This window comes from Dermacentor albipictus, chromosome 9, assembly GCF_038994185.2.
Source record: "Dermacentor albipictus isolate Rhodes 1998 colony chromosome 9, USDA_Dalb.pri_finalv2, whole genome shotgun sequence".
NCBI lineage: Eukaryota > Metazoa > Arthropoda > Arachnida > Ixodida > Ixodidae > Dermacentor > Dermacentor albipictus.
In genome coordinates, this window is record NC_091829.1 from 11,946,307 (window position 1) to 11,973,970 (window position 27,664).

The window sequence follows — 27,664 nt, forward strand, 5'->3', positions numbered from 1 at the left end:
CGCAGCAGAATTTGCAGCAACGCAACAAAGAATAAGTCGTTCGAGAGACAGGGCTGCGGCCGGCATCTGAAAAAAAAAAATTTATGTAACAGAACACTTTGTCGACACGGCACTTTTTGTTGATGTCCAGGCACAATGGGGTCCCAGAGTACAGAAAACAAAACTTCTTCGGAGATTTTCGCGTCGAATCCAGGTTTTGTTTTTTCTCGTGCGTCTGTGGGCGGTTCGGATGCGGACGAAAGAGGCGCTCGTGGCGTTCACGACGCGTGCCACAGCTGGCAGCGGTGCGCGGGGCTCATGGCGCGGGTCGAAGGGCACCGGAAGGCGGCGTGGAACTCGGGGCTGTTCTTCAGCGCGGTGTTCACCCTGTGCGCCGGCGAAGGGAAGCTCGTGTGAGAGGACGCAAGGCAAGAAGAACAACGCTTCTCGTCGCCGTCGTTGTTCTTGCTGTTATCCACACTATATCGCCGATCTACGTCTTTGGACAACACCGTTACACACAAAAACGCAAAGTAGGCAAACACGGTAACGGTGTACCGACTGTTCAGAGCCAGCTGGTCGTGCACTGACTGCTCGAAGCGACTTTAGCGTTAGCAGACGCGTGACAGAGAAAGCACACGTACTGCGGGAGAAAAGCGACGCTTGACCTAAAGGAATTATTTTAGCCGATAATACATGGGCATGATGGAGGGGCGAGAGTAACACACTTTACGAGTAAACCTTGCAACTTCGCCTTGCTTTAATTTGTGCCTAACATAATATTGTTTCAATACATATATTCCCCAAGTCTCGTTTCATTAAAAGGGTATACGCGTGAAGACAACGCCAAAAGCCAAGATGAGTCGGCATAACCGAGCTTCCCGTGATTCTCGTGCTCGTTTATATGTAATTGCGAAAACCCGCACACACACGCACACGCTGGCACCGCATTTTCCGCTGGGTAAACTATGATATAAAATTAAGATATAGAGAGAATCCATTCAAAGGTTCGGCTAAAAGCTTTTAGGTAACTGCTCGTCGTTCGTGAGTGATTACTGTTCAAAAACACGCACGTATGCCTCGCTGAAAGGTACTGCGCTGGGAATTGAACAGAATACGTGCCTGTCACGGTTGGTCACCTCGCTATGCTGGGAAGGCTTCGCAGGCGGAGAGCTCCCACAGTAGCTCTGAAGAAAGAAATGAGATCGTTGAATTATATTTAATTGAACTAATATTTGCACCACATAGCGGCAAAATTTAAATACATATAACCAAACTTGTGTTGCCACCGACACCAGCATATATTAGTGTTTTGTCCAGCGACTTTCTCGCTTTTCCGTGATGCAGACATCAATACGACCTGTCCTAAGAGAACAGATTGAACTGAGATGAAAAGTTGACAGGGAATGATACTTCTGATGAATTGCATCGACATCAAATATGTATGGCGTTTATGACACTAAACGAGAATGATATACGGGGTAATCATTTTAAAGTATGATTTTTGAACTGAGATGAAAAGTTGACAGGGAATGATACTTCTGATGAATTGCATCGACATCAAATATGTATGGCGTTTACGACACTAAACGAGAATGATATACGGGGGGTAATCATTTCAAAGTATGATTTTTAAAGTATTTAAAGATGACATAATTCTAGTCCTTGAGCTGGGTTATTGAGACAAAAGGACATTACCTGCACGATAAATCGAAACACATAGTAAACTAAATAACAAATATTTACTATTTAATGTCTCAATTAGGTAGGTGTCTTACGAAACAGATTGCAATTTGTAGCCGGTGAGGTTGCACGAGGTATCCACTTAGAATGAATTTTTGGAATCGCACCAGTTTGGACATATGCACCATCAAACTCGCCGTAAAAATGCACTGTTGTTCCACTTTTTTAACAATACGCTTGTTTATGCGTTGAAGCACAAAGGTAACTGGAATGTCCATGTATTTCGTGCCACACTCTGTGAAATATATCGAAACTGGTGTCATAATGGAGATACATTTTAAGTGGATACGCTCACCGGCTATAATTTTATGTTAATAACTTGAATATGCGTTTAGATTTCTCGAGCTAGTAATGTCCGTCCCTTCGAATAATCTAACTCAAGGACAAGACATATGCCATCTACCGCAGACGATTTTTCCAAATTTCGTAAAACTTAAAATGATCACCTCGCAGCTTTCGTGACCACTACGCATCTGCAACATGCTGCTGATACTGGCATGCCATGGCACGACCAATAGCGAAGTTCTTGCAGTCCAATTATTATATTAATGGCATGTCACAATGTCATCATGCCATTACGCGAACAATAGTTTTGATATTTCTCCGTTAGTTCTTTCAAACAGCTAATGCCGTCATTTATTGCGCACTGTAGCCGCATATGTACGACTTATCTGGTTCTTTTAACTTTACTGGAGACGGCAAAGTCTCGTCAATTTATTCTTGCGCTCCCGCTTCCCTTTCGCCCCCCCACACACACGCGCACTCAGTTTTTTTGTTTGTTTTTTCTCACGCATTAGCAGATTGTGTGTTCGCGCCACAAAGTCAAGTAATGTGAGCGAAAGACGCGCTGATCTGTTGACGTCATTTACCTAGGTGGTGAGGAGAAGCGGTGCTGGTTTTTCTCGTGGCCTCCGAGATCACAGAGGCGCATCTTGTCATTGTGATCTCGGAGGCCACACTTTCGTTAAACTCATTGCACCCATCTTTTCCCTCGCAGCGCCTTTGATCGCAGCTGCATCCCACGAGCGCGCGCAACGCAACTCCGGCGTCACTCACCGACGCGTAGGAAACGAAGAAGAACTGGTCGACGTTCATGTTGAAGGTTTTCTCGAAGCTCTTGCCATCGATGTTCTTCTGGTTGACGAAGTGCTTGTAGATCTGTCGCAAGAGAACATTGGGGCCTCATAAAACGAACTCCAAACCGCAATTATTTTCGGAGCATGGAAACGGCAAAGGAATTAACTTTTTTTTTTCGTGTAGGTTGACCAATTGAGCCATCAGGCCTAGAATTCTGGGGTCGAATTCACAACGATCTACGTCCGACAGTGCGCTTTGCCACTGGCCGATGGCCTTAAAATTGGCTGGAATTTGCTCTTACGAACAATTCTATAGCGTAAGATACCTTTACGAATATGGACTCCGGCTTGCTGTGTCATAGCCGCACTGCGAAGTGCGCACTGGACCACAAAATTCTAGGATCAACGAGTTAGCTACGTGACAAAATATCGAAAAATTTTTCCGGTGGTACAGTCACCCCTCCTCCCAGTCGCGGAAGTGCTCGCACTGAAGTACCTTGAAGCTTGGGCTGATGGCAGCGGCGTCTGCTACCACTGAAAGGAGCTCCTGCGTGTTGCAAAAGAAACAAAATACATAATCAAATTCAAGCGCCTATCACTTGCCTGTCATGTGCGACGCATTGACCCCTTGGACACTGTACTGTTTATATCCCTCCTGCTTTGTTTTAAATATTCATTTTTTTTTTACCTCCAAGCTACGGAGCGACTGAACAGCCTCGACGGCGCACTATGCAGCTCATCAAATGATGCGTTTGTAGAGATCTATGCCTAGCCATATTTATGTGCCAGTATCGCTGTGTTTCTGTTTTGTTGCTTTATTGTTTCTTTCAATTATTTAACCCTGTAACTTGAATTTTTAATAAACGTATACTTTGACAATGGTAGCCCTACGCCTACATTCTGCGTAAAAGTGTCTCTTGTTGCTATTTCGTTGTAGCACTTATTTCAGTCATTTAACCTTGTACGTGATATTTCCTATGCACCAGCTCCTACCATGTCTTAAAAAAAAGAAGCCTGCAGTATGTGTAAATAGATAAACATCTCTTGGAAGCACTCAGAGACCACTGCGAAATGAGACCAGTCGAAGGTGCCATTACACCGCGAAACCAGTGAGCAAAACGCGTCACGGTGGACGATTATTACGATAACGACAGGATACCGTCTCCGAGGCGTTCTGGCTGACGGTCTCGGACAGCTGCTTGGTGAAACATTGGCGCACGTTCTTGAAGTGTTTCTTGGTGGCGTCAGACCACGTGGGCTGCGAGTAAGGACTCGCATGGTCGCCGGCCCCTGTCGGCGTGGGAGAGCGGGAGTGCAGTGTAAAAGAATAGTTCGAAAACTTAAAACGTATGGACTGCGCCTCGACATTACGTCACATCGAGGGGAATGCGACAGCAGCACGCGCGCTCTGCTTCGTTCATTTGCAGAAACCACGGTTAACTCCCGTGTACAAGATTCACTGCACTTTTTTTCAGTCGTCCAGCAATGGCTGTCGGCGTCGCTCTATTCCATATTTGTAAATGGCTGCCCCTTCTCTTACCTCTCTGCTATCCCCTCTCGGCCTGCCACTTTACTGCGTTGTCCTTGTCCCATTACTTCTTTCACCGGAGCAAATAACACAACCATGCAGTGTAACGATCCTGCCGACACTGCCAGCTTACCTAATAAATAAATAAATAAATAAATAAATAAATAAATAAATAAATAAATAAATAAATAAATAAATAAATAAATAAATAAATAACGTAAACAGGAATTCGACACACAACTTCTGTCGACGCTTTCTTAACAAATAGATGGCTCAGATGTTAAAAAAGTTGCGGTTTCTCCCGAAAGGCGTAGCATCGATTGCGTTAGCACATTCGCATACACAGCTATACCAAGTAAGGATAGTCGTTTTATCAGCCGTATAAGCTTGTAAACATGGGCATACTAGCTAAATTAACAAGCATGGTGTCACGCGCACACAGGCAAACAAACACATCTCACTCGATGACCGCGAAAACTCGCTGTCGAAACGCTGGAGTGAGGAAGCGCGGCAGCAGCAGCGAGCGAATCGACCTTCGTGCTGCGTCTCGCTTCCAACCCCGAACTGGGCCCCGAAAACGCAGCGCCCGTGGCGGACCCTGTCCACGTAGCAGATGGCTTTCACGATACAGCGGCCATGGCGGGCGCGCGCGACCGCCCGGAGCCGAAAGCGCCCCCTCCTCCCTACCCTCCCCCTCGGCACCTTGAGCGCGACCGAAGACTTGGCGCTTCCTCTCCGCTTTCCTCTCTTGCGTGCGCGAGATTGAGCCGCGATTGCCTAAAGCCCCTTAAACTTCGTAAAGTAGCGACACTCTCCTCCTCCGCTTTTCACTCCTCGTTTCTCCTCTCTTTCACGCTCCCTCCTCGACCGTGGCGCCGTCTACACTGCTCGAGCATAGCAACGGAGCCAACATGCGCTCCTCGCCACTCCGTAGACGCTTCTCGAGCAAAAATGGCGCTGATGCACGGCGCGAGGGCCCACGTGATGCTATTAGGCCAATAGTGACGCGGCGTCGGCCTCGGGTCAAAGCGCGCGAGGAGGCGGCGGCATTCTTCAAAGCGTGGCAGTACTTTACGAAGTTTAAGGGGCTTTACGATTGCCGGCTCACCCTCACACGCTGTCACTCGCACATGCAACATACAGTGCGCGGCGACGATTTTATGTCCCTAGGACTTAATGCAGAACATCACGGCGGCGGCGACGGACATTATGGAGAACATCACGGCGATGGCGACAGCAGAAGTACGCTTGGGGTGAACATATATTCGGTATCGCAATAAAGTGCCACGAAATTCGTGGAGTCAGACTGACGTCACTCATACCTCAATATAGGGCGCGAAATTTGAAGGTAAGCTTGGTTTTCATCTCTTTTTGCAAAAGTGAAATGAAAAAAAAAGGTTTTGAAAATTAATATACCGATCTAACATGATTCAACTTTTCTTTTTCAATGCTCCTTTCAGGTAAATTTCAGGTGAATTAGCTAGATAAACCATTCAATCAGAACATGCCCATACCTTCTCGCAGAAGCTGAGCCACCAAGCAACGAGAGATCTTGGGCAGAGTGTCCGGCATGTGCATCATGCTACAACATGGAAAGGAATTTAACGCCTTAGTTGCATTAAAGAAATACAGCAGGTAAATCGTCACAAACTACGCTGCACAATGTAAAGGTACGCACAGGAAGTTGTCGTGAGACGGATACGAGACGTTCCAGAAGGACACCGGAGCGTCTGCGAAAGCAAAACACTGTCGTCCATTAGAGGCAAAATTAAGGAAATTAAAGTTGCCGCAGCTTCTTATCACCAGAGGTGAAGCCAGCGCTTTCCGCTACTTCCTCTGAAATACAGCACAGCCGGCTGGAGTCCACACACCGATCAAGTAATTTAGCTTTGTTAACGTAATAAGTGATAAGCTAATTAGAAAACAGCTGGTTTTTCCCGGAGAAAGTATACCTTGTGCTGAGTATCGACACGATTTCTCATAAAATTTGTCAAGACGTTCAGGCTTCATCCTGAAACCGTTAATACAAACATACACATCGGGAAAGTATCGGCATGGCAAAATTAACCGTTTTAAATGTGTATTGAATGAGAGCGATTAGCTCCTTTTTCTTCACTGCAAGCTAATGTGCAATCATGTCCCTCCTAAGATGGTGGCGGTGCGGCTTCACTTTCGGCACGTCATTAGCAGACCAGAATTTATAACCTCCTTTGCGAAGATGAATAACGAAGCGTCTGTACGTGAACTCACAGATGTTTGTTCCTTGGGCGTCAGCGGAACACTCCGGGTCAAGGATGGTACCCAGCCACCTGGAAGTCAAGGAAGCTTTGTGAACCATCAAGTCGACGAAGCAAATGCTCTGTTCCGCATTTATCCTGAACCTACACAACCTTACTGCATCACCTATATTTCAGCTACACAAATTTATGCTAAGAGTTAAAACAGATAAGCAGATATAAACAGATGTAAATTGAACAAGATGCCGTTTTGTAACTCCAGGAATTGTGCGCCGCCACTGCCTAGTGCAAAACAGTTCGCACCACCATTAATATAATGGTGATGTTTCATAGAGCTGACTTCAGTTTTTACAGAACACAATTGCAGTACTACGAGACCATGTTAAAAAAAAGTTACCATAACAAAATAACAATTAGACAATGATGTAGATCATGAATTTAGGATTACATTGCTCCTGTTTTTCCTACAATAGACTAACTGCTCAACAACATGTTCTTATTTCTTCATTTTGGACTAAATATTAAAGTACGAACGCTCTAGCTGCAATAATTGTTTATTATATGACTAATATTTCCTCCACCTCTCGCCCTCCTCTTATTGTTCTTGTGCCTGCTTCTTTGCCAGTCCCTCGTTGTAGGTATGTGCTAACGTCTGCTATGATCACCGTTGCCATGGCGGCCCGGCCTTACCTTTCGTCGATGTGGGCTGCTTCTGTTTTCAACGTGTTCTCGAAGAGCGCCTTCCGAATGGTCGCGTACGAACGGAGACCCTCGTTTTCGGTCACCATCGGTACCTGATCGAAGGAAAGCGGACGCCGTTTGCTTAGCGCCGAAGTCCCCCCCCCCCCCCTCCCCCCTCCCTCTTTAAGGTTGCGCAAAGCGCAATGTCCCGTGGATCGAACAAGCTGACATCAGTGCACTCCGTGAGTCGTAATCACCGCTACAAACCGTGCCTTTAATCACGTCGGCGTTTCTCTAACTGGAGGCACGGCCGCATTCGAAACGCCTCCAAATTGAAAATCATCAGCGTGATAAGAGCGTTTACTGTAAACGTGGCCGATTGAGCCAACTGGCCCAAGAATGCAGGAAACTAATAGGTTTATATAGATATATGTTGAAACGATGACACGATGACAAATACCAGTAAAAAAATAACACATGAATGAGCAGACTACATACTTACTAAGCTTCACGCTGATTAAAACACACTTTGTGTCTATAGTCATCAGGCAAACTTCTATAAGAAGTGTCACCTATAGCGGCGCCTAGCTCATATTCATTTAAATATGGCATGGTCTTTATTAGCGCATCGCCATTCAGTGCACGCGTTCGCTCTGGTATACAAAGCAGTGGATTGCAAGGTGCGCACATTAGGACATTCACACACTTCACACATGCAAACTAGAGATAAATTTGAACAGAGAAATATCTCATCCTTTATTTGTTTTTTGATGGATGCCTTCCTGAAGCAAAATTTAGTTGTGCAAATGGCAGTGCAAATACCGTTGAAAGGAGGACATATTGATGCTATATACGTATATAGAGCCAAACTACCACCCACACATCTGGCAAAAAGAACGACCGCGTCGAACCGTCATAACATGACGTCTTGGTTTCTATAATAACCTCAACCAGGCCGCATTTGCTCTCCGAATCTTCGAATAGCGAAATTTTCGAATCGAACGGGATACGAATATTCGATAGAAACGAACTCCGGATATCGAATCGAATAGGAAATTCTCGTTTCTAAACAAAATGAAATGTAAAGCGCGCGTGCAGTCCCTTTGGTTAAGGAGAAAAAATATAATCTCAATCATTCGACGAACCCATGTAATGCCATTAGCAATTATGGGCGTATTCGTTTACTTGGTGCACCGGGAAAATTAACGCAATGAGGCAGACGAACATCACGCCATCAGCTGCACGTTTGATTACTACACCTACACACATATTAAAGGGGATCAAACATGGTGACACGGGCCAAATAATACAGTGCTACCTAAAAATGAGGCATATTATCGATTACTGAATTATTGGTTAGAAGTGATCAGCCCAATGCGTTTGCTCAGGAACCGGTGCCTCTAAGCAAGAACCGCGGCTTTTCTGCGGCAGACTCATTCGGAATAGTTCGCCGACAATCGGTCTTCATCAAACCCTGGGTCACCAATAGGTGTTGCCGCTGTCGTAGCTGCTGTTGTTCGAAGAAAAATAAATATTGAAACAGAAAATAAATATCCAACAATTTAGAACCGCGAATCCTCGAATCAAGTACGAGTCGAACAGAAAAGGTTATTCGAATCGTATTCGAATTTTCGAATGTCCGCCGCCACGCCCCTACGTTTATGTCCCAACACGAACAGTGACAATTGTAAGTGAACGCTCGGAATAGCTTACGTTAACTTCAGTTTTTTCATTTGCAATTAAAATATTCGCAAATAATATGGGCTCCCCTATGAATTTAGCTAATTGAAAGGACCTATAGAAACTAGCCAGTCACTCATCTGTAAGTTCATTTGGGTAATAATAAGTGCTAATTTTCACGAGGACGTAATTGTTATTCCGTCTCAATAGCTATTTCCAGTGATTTTCGAAAAACCGGTGTTTCATTTCAGCGCAGCCTTATAGAGACAGTTCTAATTGTCAAGAACAGCGCACTAGCTTGTTATCAACCAACGCACTCACGTTTTCATGTTGGGCGAAAACCTTGAACTTGTCCGATATCCAGCCAGGATGGAAGGTTCTTAAGTGGCTACTCAGCATCTAGAGTACAAAGCAGCGGGAAGGAAAACATCACACAGTTTCAGCCCTGTTCAGATTTCCTTGGGTCAAACATCTCGTTCCTTACCTTCTTTGAGACCTTCGTTTTCGTCGCGTCATCCATCCAGCTTATTTTCTTCACTAAGGACGAGACAGCGTCTTTTGTGGCTCCGGTGACGTTTGCAGCCTGATCAAAGAAGGGATAAACAGCCTTCTAAATCAGACTCCCTGTGGATAACTTATTAGTCATTCTTATTCTGACGTCATCCGTAATTGTAACTCGATTAGGCAACAAAAAAAAGAAAGAAAAAACGCCAATAGTGAATAAAGATGTTCTATCTTAGGCCAAATTTACAAGTTATTCTATATAACCACGACCTAAGCTGGCTTTCGGCCTATACTATAGCCCATAGACGCTCCTAAATCAAGGACAAGTTTGGACACTTCATTCCAGCACGTACGGCATTTACAGCATCATTACAGCAAATCTGGTATCAGCAGAAGCTATGAATCTCTCCAATGAAAGTTAGTTATTTCTATAACACAAATTTAAACCTCTAACGTCAAATTGCTACAATACTGCAATACCAGAACCTATAACAAATTATAATATGTAATGCCAGATATTTTATGAGATTGCCGTGACGACGTCGTCCTTTTCGGCGACGCATCGCTAGTGACGGACGTATGATAAAACGTGTAATAATAATCACGTATTAGCTAATTAATTCACTACTATTCACTACTTAAGATTGAATAATTTACTTTTAGGCCACCTGTTGTAACCGCGGATCCACCGTCTCGCAATTACCATCGCAGCTGAACGAGCCCCTTCGCTTCTGGAGGTTCAGCCAGTACTACTGACCAGTGTAGGCGCGGGAATTAAGCATACGGTACCAGGTAGTTTCACTCAAGATTGATAAAGTCGGTAAAAGCAGTTATTGGAAAACAGCGGTGTAAAGTTTTAACATAAGATAGGAACACGAAAATGAACGAGAAAGCGGTCCTAAAGGACTTGTTTACGTGGCGATAAAATAAACGAGACTTTAGATGCACTTTCCCGTCCGTGTTCGCGCCCCTACCATGTGACCCGTAAACCCGTGTCTCCCCAACAAACGTTATTTCAACTCAGCCCCAACGCGAGCCTAATGAAGTAAATGAAGCGTGCGCGCGGCCCGGACCTTGAAGTCATGCAGTCCCTGCCTGAAGGCGTTGAACCCGGCGTAGAGGGTCATGACCGGGAGCGACTCGGCGACCGCGCTCAGGCAGATCTCCTTGCGCAGCGCCGGCGACCTGCCCAGCGCGCTCAGGGCCTGCAGCTTGGAAGGCAGGAAAGGCGACGCCGCCACCACCTCCCGGAATCCCAAGTAGTTGAGCACGATGTGCCTGCGAGATCACGCGACGGGTACAGTGGACACGCGAATAACGAGGTGGGCCTCCCTGCACACTCCGCACTAGGTAGTCTAGCCGTCAAAGACTATATAGCCGACGTGCTACAACGAAAGACCAACCAAATATAGCCCGACCAGATGTTTTTGTCATTTAGACGGAAGCAGCCACGCTGTTAGCAACGTCTAGATCTGCTGAACTATTATAAATCCGTTGAGGACGACGCGAGAAAAAGACAGACCTATGAAGGATTACGTCGAGGCTAACTCGACGTAACCTTCATAATAAGTAAATAAATAAATAAATATGAAGAAGCAACCCAGTCCTTTATCCAAGAATGCGTTTAGCAAGATTTGGGAGGTGGTTATTCGTGGCACTGTGTCACACCACAAGTGTAACAGGTGGCGCTCGTCTCACCGCGGCGGCACCTTGTCCGTTCGCGGGAACCAACCGGTCCTTCCAGCGCCACTTCACCAACGATCACTTGGGAACCCTGTGCAACGTCTGCGACCGCCTCTGGTCGCAGGCGCCAGCGGCGCAGCGTCTTCGACAAGCGGTGCAGCGCCCCTCAATGACGTCATTTCAAAACGGTAGCTGCCACGAGAGAATGCGAGAACGCTCCCATCGGTACCACTGCTAGCGGCGCTGCCACTGGATGGTGATACCGCGTGGCACCGTGCGGTTTTTACCGCTGTATTGGTCATCACTATCATTGAGATCGGCCCACGAAAACGGTAAGACATTCACAAAAAATTCGCGGTAATTTTCCAAAGAAAGGTAAATGTTTTAAAAGCAGCTTCTCCACAAATCGCTAGCTTCTCGAGTCTCTGTGTATGTGTTAGCACCCCGGCAAAGCGGCAAATACGTATAATGCGTTTACACAGGCTGGCACTTCCAAACTGCGTTCACAGTCAGCGGGCTTAGTTCATGGCAAGCTAGAGTACCAGCACGGGGCGCATGTGACTATTCACGAACGCGGAGCCGCGCCCTGACACCATGACAAAGCAGTTTTTCAGTCCGCAAATCTCGAGCAGTGCTCGCAGACACGTGGTCGCTTGGCCAGATACCTGCAACGCCGGACCACACGTAGCAACACGCCGACTAGTAATGCCGCCATCGATGCCGGTACTATACCACCAATAGGGGTTGCTCCTGGAACTGGCGTTCCGGAACAATTGCCGTATAACAGCCGGGAACGTTGCGAGCTTGGACAGCTCTAGCCTTAGGCATGAGCCACAGGCTGCAGCACATCGCAACGATTCTTTCGGCCCCATTCCATTCTTATCAACTGCACCAAAGAGGATGATTCTGGTGATAACATAGGCAAGGTGCCCGGGTTAAAAGCGAGAGCGCAATGACTGCGTTAGGAAACCGTTGCATAATTTCGGCCGAGGGTTGGCGTACGATTGGAATGACTCACGGGGCCGTCTCCTTGATGGCGGTCACGAGCTCTTTGACAAACTCGACGTCCTTGACCAGGAACTCCGTGGACTTGGTCACGTGGGTGATGTTCTCGAGGGCAATGCTCAGAAACTGCAGGAAGAGAACGGTGGGCTTCGGAGGTGCACTGAACGCAAACATATTTTGTTACAACCTTCACGCCACGTTCTCGCAATCAAGCCGATTGGCGCACCCCCTGACGACCGGCCCATCTGCTTCACATGCTCTAAGATTGGAGACATCGCCCGTGACAATATGTAGCATGCGCCTATCGGCCCTTGCCTTTAAGGGCCCTTTTGGAGCACTATTGCTACGGTCACCTATATGTTTTATAGCACCATCTATTCTTAACGAAATTATGCTTGTCATAGCGCCCACTAGTCACTGTCATTATTTGAATAGTTATGTATATTTCTACACGATTTACAACAACAGATATTTAGGCAGTTTTACAGCCACGTAATACCTACAATTAGCACACCATTTCGCCACTACATTCGAAATTCATTGACACCTCATCGTCACGTCTCATGGCGCTCTCTGGTCATACCTGGCCCATTGCGCCATTAAACACCACACATCATAAATGAAAATATAGATAAAGGTAAGCTAAAGTGTCAGCTTAGTGCTCCCCACGCTGTCCAAAGCGTTACATTTGCCAAAAAAGAGTTTTCGTAAAAGAAAATAACGTAAACATCCGAAAATATCGGCAACGCCATTGTGAAAATGCATGCGGTACCGGCTGCTGTGACGTAACGTGACTCATTATAAATTGGTAGATTTTAGTCGACCGCCGATAGTGCAGAGGTTGCATTGAACATTGAATTTCTTCGTGAAATAAATGCTGCTTCACCAGTTTTATTTCATTATCCTTTTAACATCGTGCTACAAATCCGTATAACTCTGAACTGATTTGTCAAACTCATTTCATGGCAGAAAAAGAAACGTGCGAAGTTTCTCTACTGAAAATATAACACCGTTAAGCGCCCCCACCAGAGCTGTCGTAAGAGCCAATCAAAGCCGACAGACAAGATGGCGAACTTCACAATGTCCACAATAGCACGGTTTAAACTACGGCCGTCCAGGCGCGGGTCCTGGAACACGGGCCTGGAGGGACTCGCCTCGGCCAGCTCCGGGTGCTCGGCGAGCTTCTCGACGGCCACCCTGGGCTGCGGGCGCAGCATGTTGGCCAGGCGGCTCTCGAACGCGGACACCTCGACGGCGAACACCGGGATGACGAGCCGCTCGCGGAACGGGGCGAGCGCGTGCATCACGGCGCCGTAGTACCACTTCAGCGACCGGTTGCCCACCCGCGGGGGCAGCAGCAGTTCGGGAGGGCCGATCTGCGACGGAGGTGGTCGACATCGGGTGGGAACGAGAACCAAAAAAAAAAGGAAACATTCGCCGACGATTTCCCTAATAAGAAATTTGAGCGCAGCTCTACAGGTGTTTTGGAATATAGCGCACAACGCCTGTATGGAAACAAAGCGCTGCATGAGCGGATGTCTGTCTGCGGCGTATCATTGCACGGGCGCTTGATGTGGCTTCTTCGCAGTGGAATACTGGCCCCTAAGCATGTGTATGCACCTCGTGGCTTCGGCAGAAAAGGGTCGCTTTTTAGCCGAGAAAGTGAGACACCACGGCATCAGCCGACGTCATTGATGTCGCGCTACACGCGTGCGTGGTTTTCTCTCGTACCATTCGGGTCGCGAAAGAATGCTCAGTTTCAAGTTCCTTTCAGATTTCCACAACGTCTGGCCGAGGTTAACTACCTCGGCCAGATGTTGTGGAACTCTGAAAGCGACATGTGGTCCAAGTGCAAAAGCTTGAACGAGGCGCGACCACGTGCGTAATGAGCTTATTTCTCTTCGCTTTCGATAGCACAGACTTTCCGTTTATAGACCATATTTAGAGGAAAGAAAATTGGAGAAGTTGGTGCTGTTTCATGATTTAAAGTTTCATGGGGAGGGGGGGGGCAGCGAGATGAACGAGAGAGACAAGCTCTAAAGGCAAGTTTAACAGAAAGGAGTTCCGATCTAAGTACATGGGAACGGAGAAACTTCTTGCCTGGCATCCACTGCGCCGAATCTTATGTTTGTGGCACTTAAAGTAGACTTCAGGGAGCATATGTTTAAGGAACTCAATTAGAAGAAAGTGTTGAAATAAAAAAAATAATAAACGAGGCATACAACACTAATTCAGCAACCAGAACACATCACTATTTTGTTAACAGCACCTATTGACACTTAAAGCGGACAAAATGAATGTATTACACACTAATACAACATACTGACACATAAAACACATACAACACTAATTCAGCAACCAAAACACATCACTATTTTGTTAAGAGCACGTATTGAAACACTTAAGGGGGACAAAATGAATGTACTACACACCGCTCTGAAATATACTAATTTGACAGTAAAAGTTTCAGAACCATCGTATGCTCAAAAAAAATTGCAGACAATAACTGTCATCAATCTCTCGTACCTTTCCTTTCTATGAGGCTGCACGCCCGCTACTTCCAGGACGTTTCTAGTTCAGCGACGTTCCTGTCTTGTCTCCCTTTTGTCCTGCGCGTCTTCAGTTCAACTCACCTTAGCTTGAGTTATTGTGTCGCTTGCCTTCGTATTCTCCGTTTTAATACGCACGTACTTCCATGTGGCGTCGTTCTATGTGCCTTTCCGAAACCGCGCCGTCGTTTGCGAGCGCACGCACAACCGGGAGTGAAATGTGCCACACAGTGGGTGCCGGTGCGCGCCTCACCGAGAGTACGCTGGCGCCGCGCTTGTGCGGGTGCTTCTCCACCCCGACGGAGAGCAGTGCGGGCAGGTTGAAGCGGCGCAGCAGTCGGGCCGCGGCGCGCCAGATGAGCGGCTGCTGCACGGGGTCAGTGAAGGGCCAGCCAGACAGGTCGGTGGACTCCTGCAGCTCGGCCAGGGGGTCCCAGCCGCGCTCGCTTATCGCCTCTGCAGCGGTGAATTAACGAAAGGAATGAACTGGGCCGACTACTAAAGCGAACAAGCCAGTGGATGTACGAAAAGCCCAACTTTATACCAACCGGAATACGATGTTATGTTACAAGGATGAAAACAGATGCATAATGCGACTATATACTAGTGTCAATCAGTCCGTTGGTCGAGCTGGCATTGGTTCTACGGTTCTCATATGCGGTCGTAAGTGTGACCGGGTCGCAAGTGTGACCGCGTACCAGAACCGTAACACGGTGTTTCGCGAACTGTGGTCCACGGCCACCCATGTGTTCGAGAGAGATCAAGCATGTCATTGGTGCTGGCTTTCATACGTGGGGTTGTGTCAGTTCTGAAAGGGACTCAGTGTAAGCGTCTTTATCCATCATTGTGAGCGAGGTCATTTGGACGGCAACATATGCTGCACTGTGATTGCATCGTAGCGCGGGCGCGAGTGTAGTACTGGGGTCCAGAATATTTGACGCCGAATGAACTATGGCTAGCGAAGCAGTGGCACCGATATATCAGCGCCGAGCAACATGCACTAAGACCATACAGCAATGTTTCGCGGAATATTTCACCCACTTCGTACAGTATTTCGGGCTGCGCATCAGTGTTCATCTGAAGTTGAGCCTCGACCGCATACGTAGTCCACCCGTAGTACACGAAGGCAGTGTGGCGCGGAAGCGCTCAAAGCCGCCAATTCAGTTTCCGTATTCCTTACGAGACACGCTCTTTCATGCCTGCTTTACCGAGCGATTGCTCAAGTAGCGCTCTTCCTGTAATACGAACCTACTAAATAAGTGGCCCCCCTTTCTTAATATTCATTTCGGAGTGTGTTGCTCGATTGTGTCTTCCCCCGTTAAACGAGATGACCCATCGGTTTTAATTCGCACATTTCATGCCCTTTGTTTCGCTAACTGAGGGCTGGAGCATTTACTTCCAGTTCTTGTTCGCCCCGTTTTCGTGGAAGAGACGGGGTGCTGCCAAGCTGTGAATTTCTCTAATTTCCCTACGCATTTAAACTGCGTGAGAACTGCTCCCCTAACTTTCCTTTTTTTTCTTTTAGAGCGCAGCTTTTAGGCGCCCGTTCCTGCGGCGAGCGTCGCCGTAGGCGTCCTACCTCGTAACCGAGCGAACGAACACAGCGAAAGATGAGAGCGAACGCGGCGCGCAGAGGGAGATGAAAGACGGGGATGGCGAAGACAGTGCTAGCAGGAAAGCGCAAGTGGAGGGTACAGTAGAATCATGAGGCGGAAAGCGGAGGAGGAGGGTATGGCGAAAGCGTGAGAAGGAAAGCGCAGTGCCGCGCTCGGCGGTCTTTGAGGCGATATTAGCTACGAGATGGCGCCCGAGTAGCGCACAACGCCGGTATGGAAACAAAGCGCTGCATGAGCGGATGTCTGTCTGCGGCGTCTGCTGTGAATCACGCCCACGTGTCACAATTAGCGAGGCAGTCGCACCACATCTTGCTCCGTTCGCAGCGTGCCGCACGAGACACATTGTCCGCGCCAACCAATACATCGCGAAATCAGAACACGTATACAGGTGCGCTCAAATATTGCATCAGGGAGTATCGTAATCACCGGTGAATGGGGGAAGGGGTTGCAGTGGATAAGCTTTGGTGTCAAGCTCGATTCTGCGCAGAGGTTTTTGCTGATGCGAGCCCCTGTCAATGTCGCCGTGCAGACGTGCGCGCTACATTTACTCATGACGAAGAACCGAGCTTACCTTTGTTCAAGCACTCCTTGTACAGGTGCCTGGCGGTCATCAGTTCCGGGTATTTCTCCTGGGCTGTGAGCGCAAGCCACCCACACAGTTAGAGTTGACACCAACACCACAACGCACGAAGCTCACGTACTTTTTTAGATGCGAATCTCGCGACAAAAAGACCACGCGGTCTCGCGATGACACGATGAAACATGTTGGGGCGCCCACTAGGTACACGGAGACCAAGGTTAAAGGTCGTATACCTACTGTTGCATCCTCTCCTGCATGTTCCAGTGCAACAGCGACCAAACGCAGTCTGTGAGCCGAACAAAAGGTCGTGCAGTAGACAGCAAGAGCCGTAGTTACAGCCGCCGCCATTTACAAACGCCATTAAAACGTACGCGCAAGTATATGATTAGTGAGGACGTGCTTGACGAGCTCTTATGTCCATAATCTCTGACGTTTTCGCCGTTTAATACCGAGATAACTGGGCACGCTAACTGCTGTGCTGGCCTGCTGTTCGGGCGAACACCAGCGGCCCATGGTAGTTGTGCTCACAAGTAAAACGTATAGCAACGTGCATATGAGCAATTACTGCACTTTACAGATGATCTGCGATCGGGTTTTTCGATAAATTCCATAAGCAAGGCTGCTGTTGGCCGAATTCGTGGCTAGCGCGTCTGTGTAGCTAGGCTGCAACCAGAGGCTCGATAAAGCCCTTTTGAACGCCGACCTAAAGCCCTTTTGTACGCCGACAATTAGAGTGGGTTGCCGAGGGAGAACGCGTACACTTGATCACGCTGAGCACGCCGTCTTCGAGGGCACGGTGGGCAATGATGCGAGGCGACTCGGCCACGTCTCGGTGGGCACACACGAACTGGTAGAAATCCGAGCAGGCGGACTTCAAGTAGTCCTTGGTCAGGTGCTTGACGTACGCCGATCCTAAAGACGAGGGAAAAAACATATGAAAGGGAGAAGCGGTCAAGCAAGTCGTTATAAGACAACGCATCGGTCCATAGCTCTTTTCAATGTTCACTGTTGTTGCTTACACTCCAAAAAAACTGGCTGTGGCTTAGCTAAGGTTAAGCCCAGGATGCGAAGCATACTAGCCTTTATTTTAACGCGACAGCGTTAAGGAGCTCGTGTCGCAGAAAAGCCGGTGTCATCGGCGTAAGCTCAGGCGTGCGGCGCTTGCTCAGGCGCACATTTCGTTGTCGCGCCGAACGCTGCGTTGCTCGACGCTCACCGCGTCCGATGCGGGGCGCGTAGTCGCTGCGCCGTAGCAAAGCCACCTAGAAACAGTCTCTGTAGCACGCCGCAACCTTCGCTTCTCATTCCAACGAGCAGCTCTGTCTCCAGGAGGCATCTCACCTCGTGAGTGTCTAGCAGAGGCAAGCGCAGCTGCTTATATACCGCCGCGACGGCGCGAGCGACGGCGCGAGTTGGAGCCACGTTTCTCCTCTGTCGTGACGTCACGGTGTCACGTGGTATTGAAGGCGACACCGCCGCGCCTGAGGAGCTGGGTTGAGCTCTAGTAATATGCTTCGCATAAAAGTATTTACACCAACTGAGGCGTACCTTGTTCCCCAACAACGACCGCCATTGCTCTTGCTTGCACATCCTCACAAAATTTACTACAAACATTACTGCATACTACAAAAATTTATTACAAAAAATTACTGGAGGGAACTCGGTCGTACCAATCATTTCGAATCGGTGGCTTTGAAACGCAATATTTTTTTTTGAAAATGCTCAATTTGCAGTCACAAAGGCGTTCGAAGACAGAAGGACGAAGTTTAGGTAAATCCGTGTACTATAACCATCACTGCCAAGATGGATGAACCATCTCGCTTGCATCTCCCATTTATTGACGCAATACGTTCGAGTTTTCTCTAATAATTTTTGTAGAAAACTCTGTAGCGCATGCCCGAGAGTCAAAGTAGGCGTCGGGAACGCGTTTCCTACCTCTGGTCAAGCATCGAGCATCTCTGCATACTGGAGGCGCAGCATGCCAGAAGCCACCGTTGGCTGGAAAGAAAAATACAAAGCGGGAAGGTTCAGTCGACGAAACCAGCTTGCGTTTCTTTTTTTTTTTTTAACACCGCGAAGCTAGCAGCTTCAAGACGCTCACCTGGGCCTGCCTGGACTGCCTTGAACTTGGAAGCGTTCAGGACGAGGTGGCGATCCAGTCCGAAAGCTGAAACGCGAGCGCACCCCACAGTGAGAGAAAAACAAAAGCAACAGCAAAATAATAATATTAAACATTATTATTATTATTATTATTATTATTATTATTATTATTATTATTATTATTATTATTATTATTATTATTATTATTATTATTATTATTATTATTATTATTATTATTATTATTATTATTATTATTATTATTATTATCGCCCGTTCAAAGTTGATCATCGCCTTTAATGTGCTTTGCCGAAGGCTTCGAGGAGTAGGAGAGGCAACAGCAACCACACTTCGTGCCTTACGAATCGAAGTGTGGCGAAGGAGCAGCTAGCAAAGCACATAGGGGGGGGGGGGGGGGGGTCTTCCCGCTTTGTCATGGTGTCCTTGCTATAAGGGGCCTATTAACAGCGTCCGGAAAGTCGGCGGCGGCGAAGAGAGTTAACGCGGCTACTGACTCGGACTAAACTTCCATCAGTCGAACGCCTCTACAAGGAAATGACCTGTATAACAAAGGATGAATTATCTCTCGTCCAAATTCCTATCCTCCACACGCGTTGCGAACACCTCTACAGCAAAAACTACTACAACGAGTTTGGCTCTGCAACGAAGGGGTTTGGGTGACCCCGAAGGCTGATTTGTTGCTTTACAACGAACGCCACTTAACGATGCCGCCACTGCGGCACCGTTACAGTGTTGATATTTGATAAGTTTCGCACAAAAGCGGCTCAAACACCCGAAGATGCTTTCGAAAATTGTGACGTAACCTTTGCACTCCGTTACTGAGGTTTACGCGCGAAATTCGAAAAAGGAAGACTTTGGATTCCATTTCTCCACCGGATACACATACTTGCTCGCGTCAAAGGTCGCATTGCCAGGGCTGCTGACGTCGTGCTCCCTTCAAGATTTTTCCTTGCTCCTTGCTATGTACATGAAACACCGCGCGAGCAGTGTGCCGTATGTCGTCTTTCCTCCTGCCCATGTCATTGTTTTCTGCTGGAAAACTTTCTTTAAATTGGCTCAAAAAAGCCCTATTGCAGAAATCCTGGCAAAGCCGCAGCGCTGGCAATTGTATATCTTTCTTACTGCAAGCCTCTCAATAGTACCCAAGAAGACGACGCGTGCACCTGATGGTCAGCGGATACCGTGTTAAGTCCCCCAGCACGTCGCCTCCGAGATTTTTCGGCGCGATGCGGGCAGACGTAGGCGCAACTTATCTCGGAGGTCCTGCTGCAGTCATGCGGAGGTGTCACGCTTGTTCTCAAACGTTCCAGCTCATGTGTCACATGTGGCAAAGAATAATCGCTTTTTTTTTTTCCTTTCTTCATCATCGGCAACGACCGCTTTCACGAGCCTTTCGTGACCCATCCACTCGCATTTCAAAGGTGAAATCCTGCACGGAGGCTGCGCTATCTCAAACTAGGTTCGTTATTCCTTTATTCCGCTGCCTGACTTGCGGCATTCCTTCGCACAGTCGATTCACTCACGCTGCCTCGACTGAGTCCTGTGGCCGCTCATGGTGATGAGCAGCGCAAGGCCTACGACGGCCACGACCACCACCATGGAGTACGCCATCAGCTCCTTGTTGGGCATGCCGCGCACCTTGCGGCCCCTGCGACAAAGACGAGGTACACGCGGTTAGCATGACAGAAGGCACTGGCTCGTCGCGAACTCCCCTTTTCCCTGTTCAAGTACGGGCGAGACGCGAAAGGGCTTTCCAAGAAGAGTCTGTGAAGCAATACGTAAATGACATTTCTTGCATTTCAGGGAGAAAAGTTATCTTCTGCTGACTGTTGGAAGCAGAGTTTACACAGCTCTCAAGTTTTCTTATTTGCTGAAGTTCGGCGAGCGTCGAAGCCAAGTTGAAGCGCAAGATCAAAAGGACAGACTGGTGGGCTAGTTGGTATGGCATTTATTAACACAGTAGCGCAGAAGCCCATGAACGATGAAAGCAACAGATGGGACACAGCGCTGTGTCCCGCCTCTTTCTTTCGTCGTCCTTGTGCTTCTAGCCTACTGTGTAAAAAATGAAGCCTAAGGCTGCTAAAATGCGTACCGAGATCCTGCAAGCTGTCATTCAGAGTGTCTAAAGTGAACAACAATAATTCATTGAATGGTTTAGAGCTGACGTGCAAGCAGTACACTGTTTTGCAAAAGTTCGGTTAAAGAAATAGTAATACGTCTCAGAGTTACGCTTGTAGATAAATTGCTAAGCTTTGCACAAATTTATGCAGTTCACAGCTCTGAAACGCAGAGTGTTTGAGTGAACACTTTCAAAAATTTTTAACGGTTGCCTGTGGCAAACAGTATGATTCTAGTCTATGTGTTGGTCTACTCGAAGAGGCGGAAATTGCACAAAACGGTTAGATGCATAATCGACTCATTAACAAAAATCACTAATTAAGCTTTTTACCTAATTACCTTATGGCACGTATTTCAATTTACAAATTCTAGTGGGTGAGACTGCAAGGCATATCCACTTGAAAAGAATTGTGTGGATGACACCATTTACGAGATATGCTCCGTCAAACCTGCGGTAAAAATGCACTGTCAATCCACTTACTTTCTTAACAAAACGTCATTTTATGCATTCAAGCACAAAAGCAACCGGAACGGCAATGCATTTCTCCGCAATGTTCGGGAATTAACACCTCGAAAGTGTCATCCTCAGAATTCGTTCCAAGTGGATCCGCCTTGCGAATTCCCCAGCGAGAATTTGTTAAATGCAGAATGTGCCACAAGGGCAACTACTTCACACGTTAATTAGTGAATTTTTTTTATTAGTAGATTATGCACTTAAATTTTCTGTGCAAGTAATGTCCGCCTCCTCAAGCAGACCAGCTCGTGGACTAGAATTGTGCAATCTGCCACAGGTAATTAAAAGAAAATTGAAAGTGTTCGCTGAAATACCCAGTATGTTTTGAATGCGCAGTTATACAGGGCGTCTCTAATCTTCCAGTTTTGTGGTCTTCCAAAAGTCAGCATGTCATTTAGGTGCCTCAAGAAAACTTCATCGAACTTGGTTTCGTAGATGCCGAGACTAACAATTTGACCATTTCTTTGTATCTGGATAGGAGCTCCCGAGTTAAAGCATCGTCCTAAGAAATGGTAAGCCCGGCAAGGGCGTGCAAATTTGAAAGTTACTGATAAGAAATAGCATCCCCTGGAATTCCATAAGGTACAGAAAATCGAACAGCTGCTGCTTTATTGGATCCACGAATCCGATAGCTTCGAAATTTCGACACGGAGGTCATTGACCAGTGCGTGTGATATTCTAAGTTGAAACTTATTGCAGCGACAGGGAATGCGTAACATGACATGTAACCCGAGATTCCCGCCGAACGCGAGAATTATAAGGAAAACATATTAAAGTAGTAACGACTTAAGCAAGTTATTTAGAAACTAGTTTCGCACGAGTGACTTTCTAGCAGTTAATCTCCCAGTTTCCAATATAAAAATGCCGTGCCGAAGCATCCGCAAAGACAACACAATTATTTCGCTCCTGTCTAGCAGTACAGTAGCGCTGCGTTTTTATATGACAGGATCCTAATGTTGATAAGCGAAATACGTCGAAACGGTAATTAATCCATCTAGTCGACATGATTGTGCGTACTCGCCTAAGATAAGGGCATCTCGGAGCCAAGAGCGTAGAAACCCGGCTGAAGCCGCCTCCACTTCTTTAGCTACCGGCAATGGCAGGGCAAAACGCGACTGAAGCACGATGGTGATATTCAATGACATAACGTATCAGAAAGTACACATTATGTTCCCATGCGCAACAGAACGGTACATGTAGACTTAGTGGCAATAAATAAACGTTTACTAGTAAAAAGGTACCGGCCCTTGTAACTATATTCTGCAGGCTGTGAGCGACTACGAATAACGGAGGAAAAGGAATCCCCGACGTGCAGTTTTCATTCATTCATTCATTCATTCATTCATTCATTCATTCATTCATTCATTCATTCATTCATTCATTCATTCATTTTCTCCCATACTTTGTACCCGCCGCAGCAGGGCACTCACGATGTACACATGTTGCGTCCCATGCAGCAGCCTCATATATTGAACAGCATCATGCGTATATCGATGTGATGTGCCCGCTTCCACAGCCCATAATTCCGCGGGAAATTTCTGGCTGTGCCAGAAACGTCACCCGACTGTACTATCGCGCTCAGTGTGCGCTACAACGTGCGGCCACTTTGCCAAACGCTAATTCGCTGCAGCTGTCTTTACCTCCTTCCCGCATGGTGCAGTCGACAGTTAGCTACACAGAAGGGCGCTTACCTCCTAATGAGCTTCTTAGTGGAGCCATGACCTCCGTAGACGTGTCCGGACGGCAGCATGTCGTCGTCGTCATCTTCATCGTCCAACATGTTCTTGTCGTCAAAGTTCTTGTGCGCGTACGAGACCACCATGTCGGCGGGCTGCCACGAAGCACCCCCGCTGGACTTGTTCTTCGAGTCGCGCGAGCCGCTGTTGTCCGAGGTGTCGCCGAAGTCCACCCGAATTTGGACGTCGGGCACGAAGTTGTCGGGAAAGTTGTTTCCACCTCGTTCCACGACGCGCGCCTTCGCCTGGGCGTTGACGCGCAATTGCTGCGGGGTCGACAGGGACCGCGCCGACGGCTGCTCTCTCTCGCGCCTCTGGTGCACCTCTCGCGACATGGGCGCCATCGGTGCCGCGCGAGCACTGGCCGGTATGGGGCGAATCTCGCGCTGCCAAAACTGCTGCCCGTCCATCTCCATTCGAGTTGTCGTCGTCTCGAAGGCCACGGACTCCCTGGATGCTTGGTTGTCGGGAAGCCTCAGCGCTCCCTTGGATGGAGCTTCGTCATCGGGGTACTTCGGCGCGCCGCCCAGACCCTTGTAGCGGTATGTACCGACGCGTGTCCCGTCGGGCTTGATGTGCTCTTCATACTCGTACTCGTGTCCCTGCCACGGCAGGTTGACCGGTATCGGAGGACCACGAGGCACTTTCTTCTTCTCTTCTTCCTGCTTTTCCTTGTCCTTGCCTTTCTCGCTGGCCTCGGCGGACTTGCTCTTCGCTTCAGCTTCCGGCTCACTGCCGACGACCTCCGACTTGCCCTCGCCGTCCTTCTTGGCACCCTTCTTGCCCTTCTTGCCGGACTTCTTCCTGTCCTCGGTGAGTTCCTCTGCGTCCGTCATCAGACTCACATCCTCGGTCTGCTTCGTGTCCGGATAGATCCAGTTCATGAACCTCTCGTACAAAGACATGCACTGCACGCCTACGGCGGCGCCCAGCGGCTCTTGGTCCTCGTAGCGGTCGTGGTCCTGGGTGGACCTGTCCCTCCTGATGTCGCCACTCTTTGGGAGCAAGTAGGCGATCTTGTAGTTCTTCCGCGGGTCGTGATAGTGGTGGTGGTGCTGATGCGTGTGCACTGTAGTCGTTGAGATGACCTGGGACGGCGGAGGCGAAGGCGGTTGCATCATGGGAAACGGATACCCGAGCGGGGGGGAGTCGAAGTTGGGATCCCTCGTGAAGCTAACGTGAGGCATTTCGTCGATCTCTGCCTGAGCTTCAGCGTTTTTCCTGGACCCCACGTCGTGCGTCGTCGCCGATGACGCGCGGGTCTTAACACGCGCGTTGGTCGCCTTGGACACCCTTTTCTCGTCGACCTGCACTTGGACGTTGCTCATGACTCGTTCTATCGAAGGCTCCTTCGACGTCTCGATCAACACGTCTTTGGTCTTGCTGTCTCCGTCGTCCGCCTGACGCTGCCTGCTTTCGTTTTGAATCTGGTACTTGAACACGACACCTTCGCCGTCTAACTGCGCCTGCACAATGGGGGCGTTGTGGCGCCCTCCTCCTCCCTGCTGCTGAGTGAGAATCTGGTGAATCCTGCGATCCATGCGCATCGGGACGCGCCCGGAGCGAGGGTCGTACTGCACGGGCATTCCCTGCATGGCCATCGGCTGCATGGCCATGGGCTGCATCGGCATCCCCATCATCGGCATCCCCTGCATGGGCATCCCTTGCATGGGCATCGCCTGCATCGGTACGCCCTGCATCTGCATGCCCTGCATTCCTCCCATCTGCATCCCCTGCATCTGCATGGCGAGCATCTCTGGCGAAGGCACACGCGGTGGGCTTCCGTAGCCGACGGCGGTGGGAGACAACTTGCGGTTCATCGAGTACATCCTGCCCGGGTTTCCAGATCGCCTAGACAGGCACACCTGTGCGTACTGCTGTCCCATGGGGCCCTCCATCTCTAAGCTTGCCTCTTGGTACGCCTCGACGTTCTCATCGTCGTACGCCTTGCGCCGTTGTGGAGAAATCATGCGGGGGGACGCGGACCTCGCCAGCCCGCGGCGGCCCCTCATCGACCTGCTTCGGGACGCGGGCCTTCCGGTGCCGTCATAGACGCCCGCTGTGCGGCTCCACCACTCTGTCCTGAGCTGCGGCGTCGCTTCGATGTGTTCGTAGCGCTCGCCCTTCGGCCGGCTGGGACTTCTGCGAGGCATGGCCTGCATCGCGAACGCGTTGTCGCTAGGGCGTTTCGCTTGTACCGTGAACGACTGGTAACCGGCGACGGACTTCCCGAGATTTTCCGCCGATGAAGCAGCAGAAGGCTTGACAACTTTCGCGACGCCCTTGTTAGTAGCCACAAGAAACTCGTAGTTGTCGTGCCCGGGGCCGTTCGTTCCCAGGATGAACTGCTGGTACTTCCCAACCTCGGCCACCAGAGTATTACGAGAGGTACCCTCCGGTAAGACGCTGCAAAGGAAGTCATGGTACCTGCCAAGTTCCTGAGCCACATTCGAAGGTGTCGCACGAACAGGGTATCCCGAGCGTTTCTTACCAGCCCGGACGTCCAAAAGAAAGTCCTGATACTGGTCCGGCGGCAGGAACATCGCCGGTTGAGCCGCTCCTTCTTCGGGGTTCTTCGGAGCGTCCTGTCCTGGCGCACCCGCCGCTGCGCCTTCCTCCTTTTTGTAGACATCTCCCTTGACAAGCAATAGCGGCTGGCTCTCGTATCGGTACAGCATGCCGGCTTGCATAAAGTTGCGGTCAGTCGTGGGTCGAGGATCAAGCATCTCGTCCTGCCTACCTTGGTCCTTCTTGCGGGAGCGACGCGATGCAGACCGCGTCCGGCTCCGCCGCTTAGAACCGCCGTGCCGCTTCTTGCTTCGGCGGTCTTCGGACGATGAAGACGAGGAAGAGGAGGAGGAGGATGACTGGTCCCTGCGGGACTTGTGATGGTGCTGCTTGTCCTCGTTTTCGTACCGCGTCATCGATCGTTTCCTTCGACCACGTCTGTCGTAGTCATCGCCGTCCTCCATGTCGTCCTCGTAATCATCTGTTGCCCTCCTCATGGCGCGCAGGGGTCCCGTTCGCGGCCTCCTATCAAAGCTTCCGCTGCCCGGAACGTTCGCCGCGTCCTCCGGGGCGTCCTTCTCGAAGGCCTCGATGTCCTGACGTATCTTCTGGATGATGCGCTCAGCCCGGCTTCCGGAATCCTTCGTCACGGGCAACCTTGTCTCAGACGGTGCTCCTCTGGGCAGCTCGTCGTAGTAGTAGTCATCTTCCCTACGACTCCGTGGCCGTTCCCGCATCGGCGAGTATCTGTCGTAACCCCCGTAGCCACCTCCCATCGGTGGTCTGTCGTAGCCTCCCATCATTTGGGGATAGCCGCCTCCCATGGGTAATCCCCCGAAGCCGCCTCCCATACCGCCGAATCCTGCACCCTGCATGGGTCCCGCCTCGTACTGCGGCATACTCTCCAGGTACATCTTGCCGCGAACTACGTTTTCGCCGACAAGCTCCTCGTACGACTTGACGGCCGCCACGTATTCCTTCTTGAACCCTTCCTGCTTCGCACCGGTCATCACCTAAGAGGGCAGTGACAAATTGCGAAGTTGTTGCAACGCTTGCCTTTCGCGAACTTTAACACAATACACAAAGCTAAGTATAGATATTTGAATAGTTAAATGTTCAAATCGAATACGAATGTGAGAATTACAGGCCTCCAATATCTAACAGAATAATTTTCCTGCTTCTCAAAATCAAAGTTCTTCAATGCATGTATTGCTATATGCAAGTCAGTTCAATATGACAGCTTGTAAGTTCAAGACCACATGCACACTTATAGGCTGGCTTACAAGTGGAATTGGCCTATGCCCATGTATATCGGCCCTTGTCTATGATATGAAATTTCCAACATTCGTTGCAACATGGCATATTATACCTTAGTCAATCATTCGAGGAAATATAATATCAAATTCTCGTGTCTAGCACTTCGATTCCAAGCAAAAATTCAATTCGAAGAAAATATTTTCAAGATGCATGCACCCCTACTAAATACAAAAAGGAGAGCTATACGCACTGCGTTTTACAGGCTTACTCTACGCTTATATTGCATTTTCAATTTCTTTCCTCCTCTTGTCCTAGAAACTGCAAAAAATTGAACATTCTGCACACATTCAGTTCCATCTTTTTCTTTTCGAGCTGAATAATTACAATCGTCAATAGCTGCAGCGCTAAGGCAGATATTATACGCCTGACCAATGTGATAACATTCATTTAGCAAACTCTTTGCAAGTCTATGGGGGTTGAGGTAGATTTACAGAACGTTAAATATATGCCATCGTCCTGACTGCACACTAACGATAAAAGGAGTAAAGATGC

General features: G+C 48.7%; 1 protein-coding gene across 1 annotated transcript in view; it reads right to left on the reverse strand.

Moving 5' to 3' along the window:
- Nucleotides 1-54: 54 nt before the first annotated feature.
- Nucleotides 55-27,664, reverse strand: part of LOC135911128 (uncharacterized) — a 33,529-nt gene continuing 5,919 nt past the window's right edge. The window contains exons 3-23 of the mRNA XM_065443256.2: nucleotides 23,303-26,868; nucleotides 20,503-20,627; nucleotides 18,963-19,028; nucleotides 18,797-18,859; nucleotides 17,621-17,773; nucleotides 16,853-16,915; nucleotides 14,919-15,121; nucleotides 13,271-13,492; nucleotides 12,130-12,242; nucleotides 10,502-10,706; nucleotides 9,409-9,507; nucleotides 9,246-9,323; nucleotides 7,254-7,357; nucleotides 6,577-6,635; nucleotides 6,005-6,056; nucleotides 5,841-5,908; nucleotides 3,958-4,088; nucleotides 3,295-3,345; nucleotides 2,779-2,880; nucleotides 1,102-1,166; nucleotides 55-366 (exon numbers count right to left, since the gene is read on the reverse strand). Of these exons, the coding sequence (XP_065299328.1) occupies nucleotides 258-366; nucleotides 1,102-1,166; nucleotides 2,779-2,880; nucleotides 3,295-3,345; nucleotides 3,958-4,088; nucleotides 5,841-5,908; nucleotides 6,005-6,056; nucleotides 6,577-6,635; nucleotides 7,254-7,357; nucleotides 9,246-9,323; nucleotides 9,409-9,507; nucleotides 10,502-10,706; nucleotides 12,130-12,242; nucleotides 13,271-13,492; nucleotides 14,919-15,121; nucleotides 16,853-16,915; nucleotides 17,621-17,773; nucleotides 18,797-18,859; nucleotides 18,963-19,028; nucleotides 20,503-20,627; nucleotides 23,303-26,868 (5,697 nt within the window). The 3' untranslated portion in view covers nucleotides 55-257. The remainder of the gene's footprint in view (nucleotides 367-1,101; nucleotides 1,167-2,778; nucleotides 2,881-3,294; nucleotides 3,346-3,957; nucleotides 4,089-5,840; nucleotides 5,909-6,004; nucleotides 6,057-6,576; nucleotides 6,636-7,253; nucleotides 7,358-9,245; nucleotides 9,324-9,408; nucleotides 9,508-10,501; nucleotides 10,707-12,129; nucleotides 12,243-13,270; nucleotides 13,493-14,918; nucleotides 15,122-16,852; nucleotides 16,916-17,620; nucleotides 17,774-18,796; nucleotides 18,860-18,962; nucleotides 19,029-20,502; nucleotides 20,628-23,302; nucleotides 26,869-27,664) is intronic.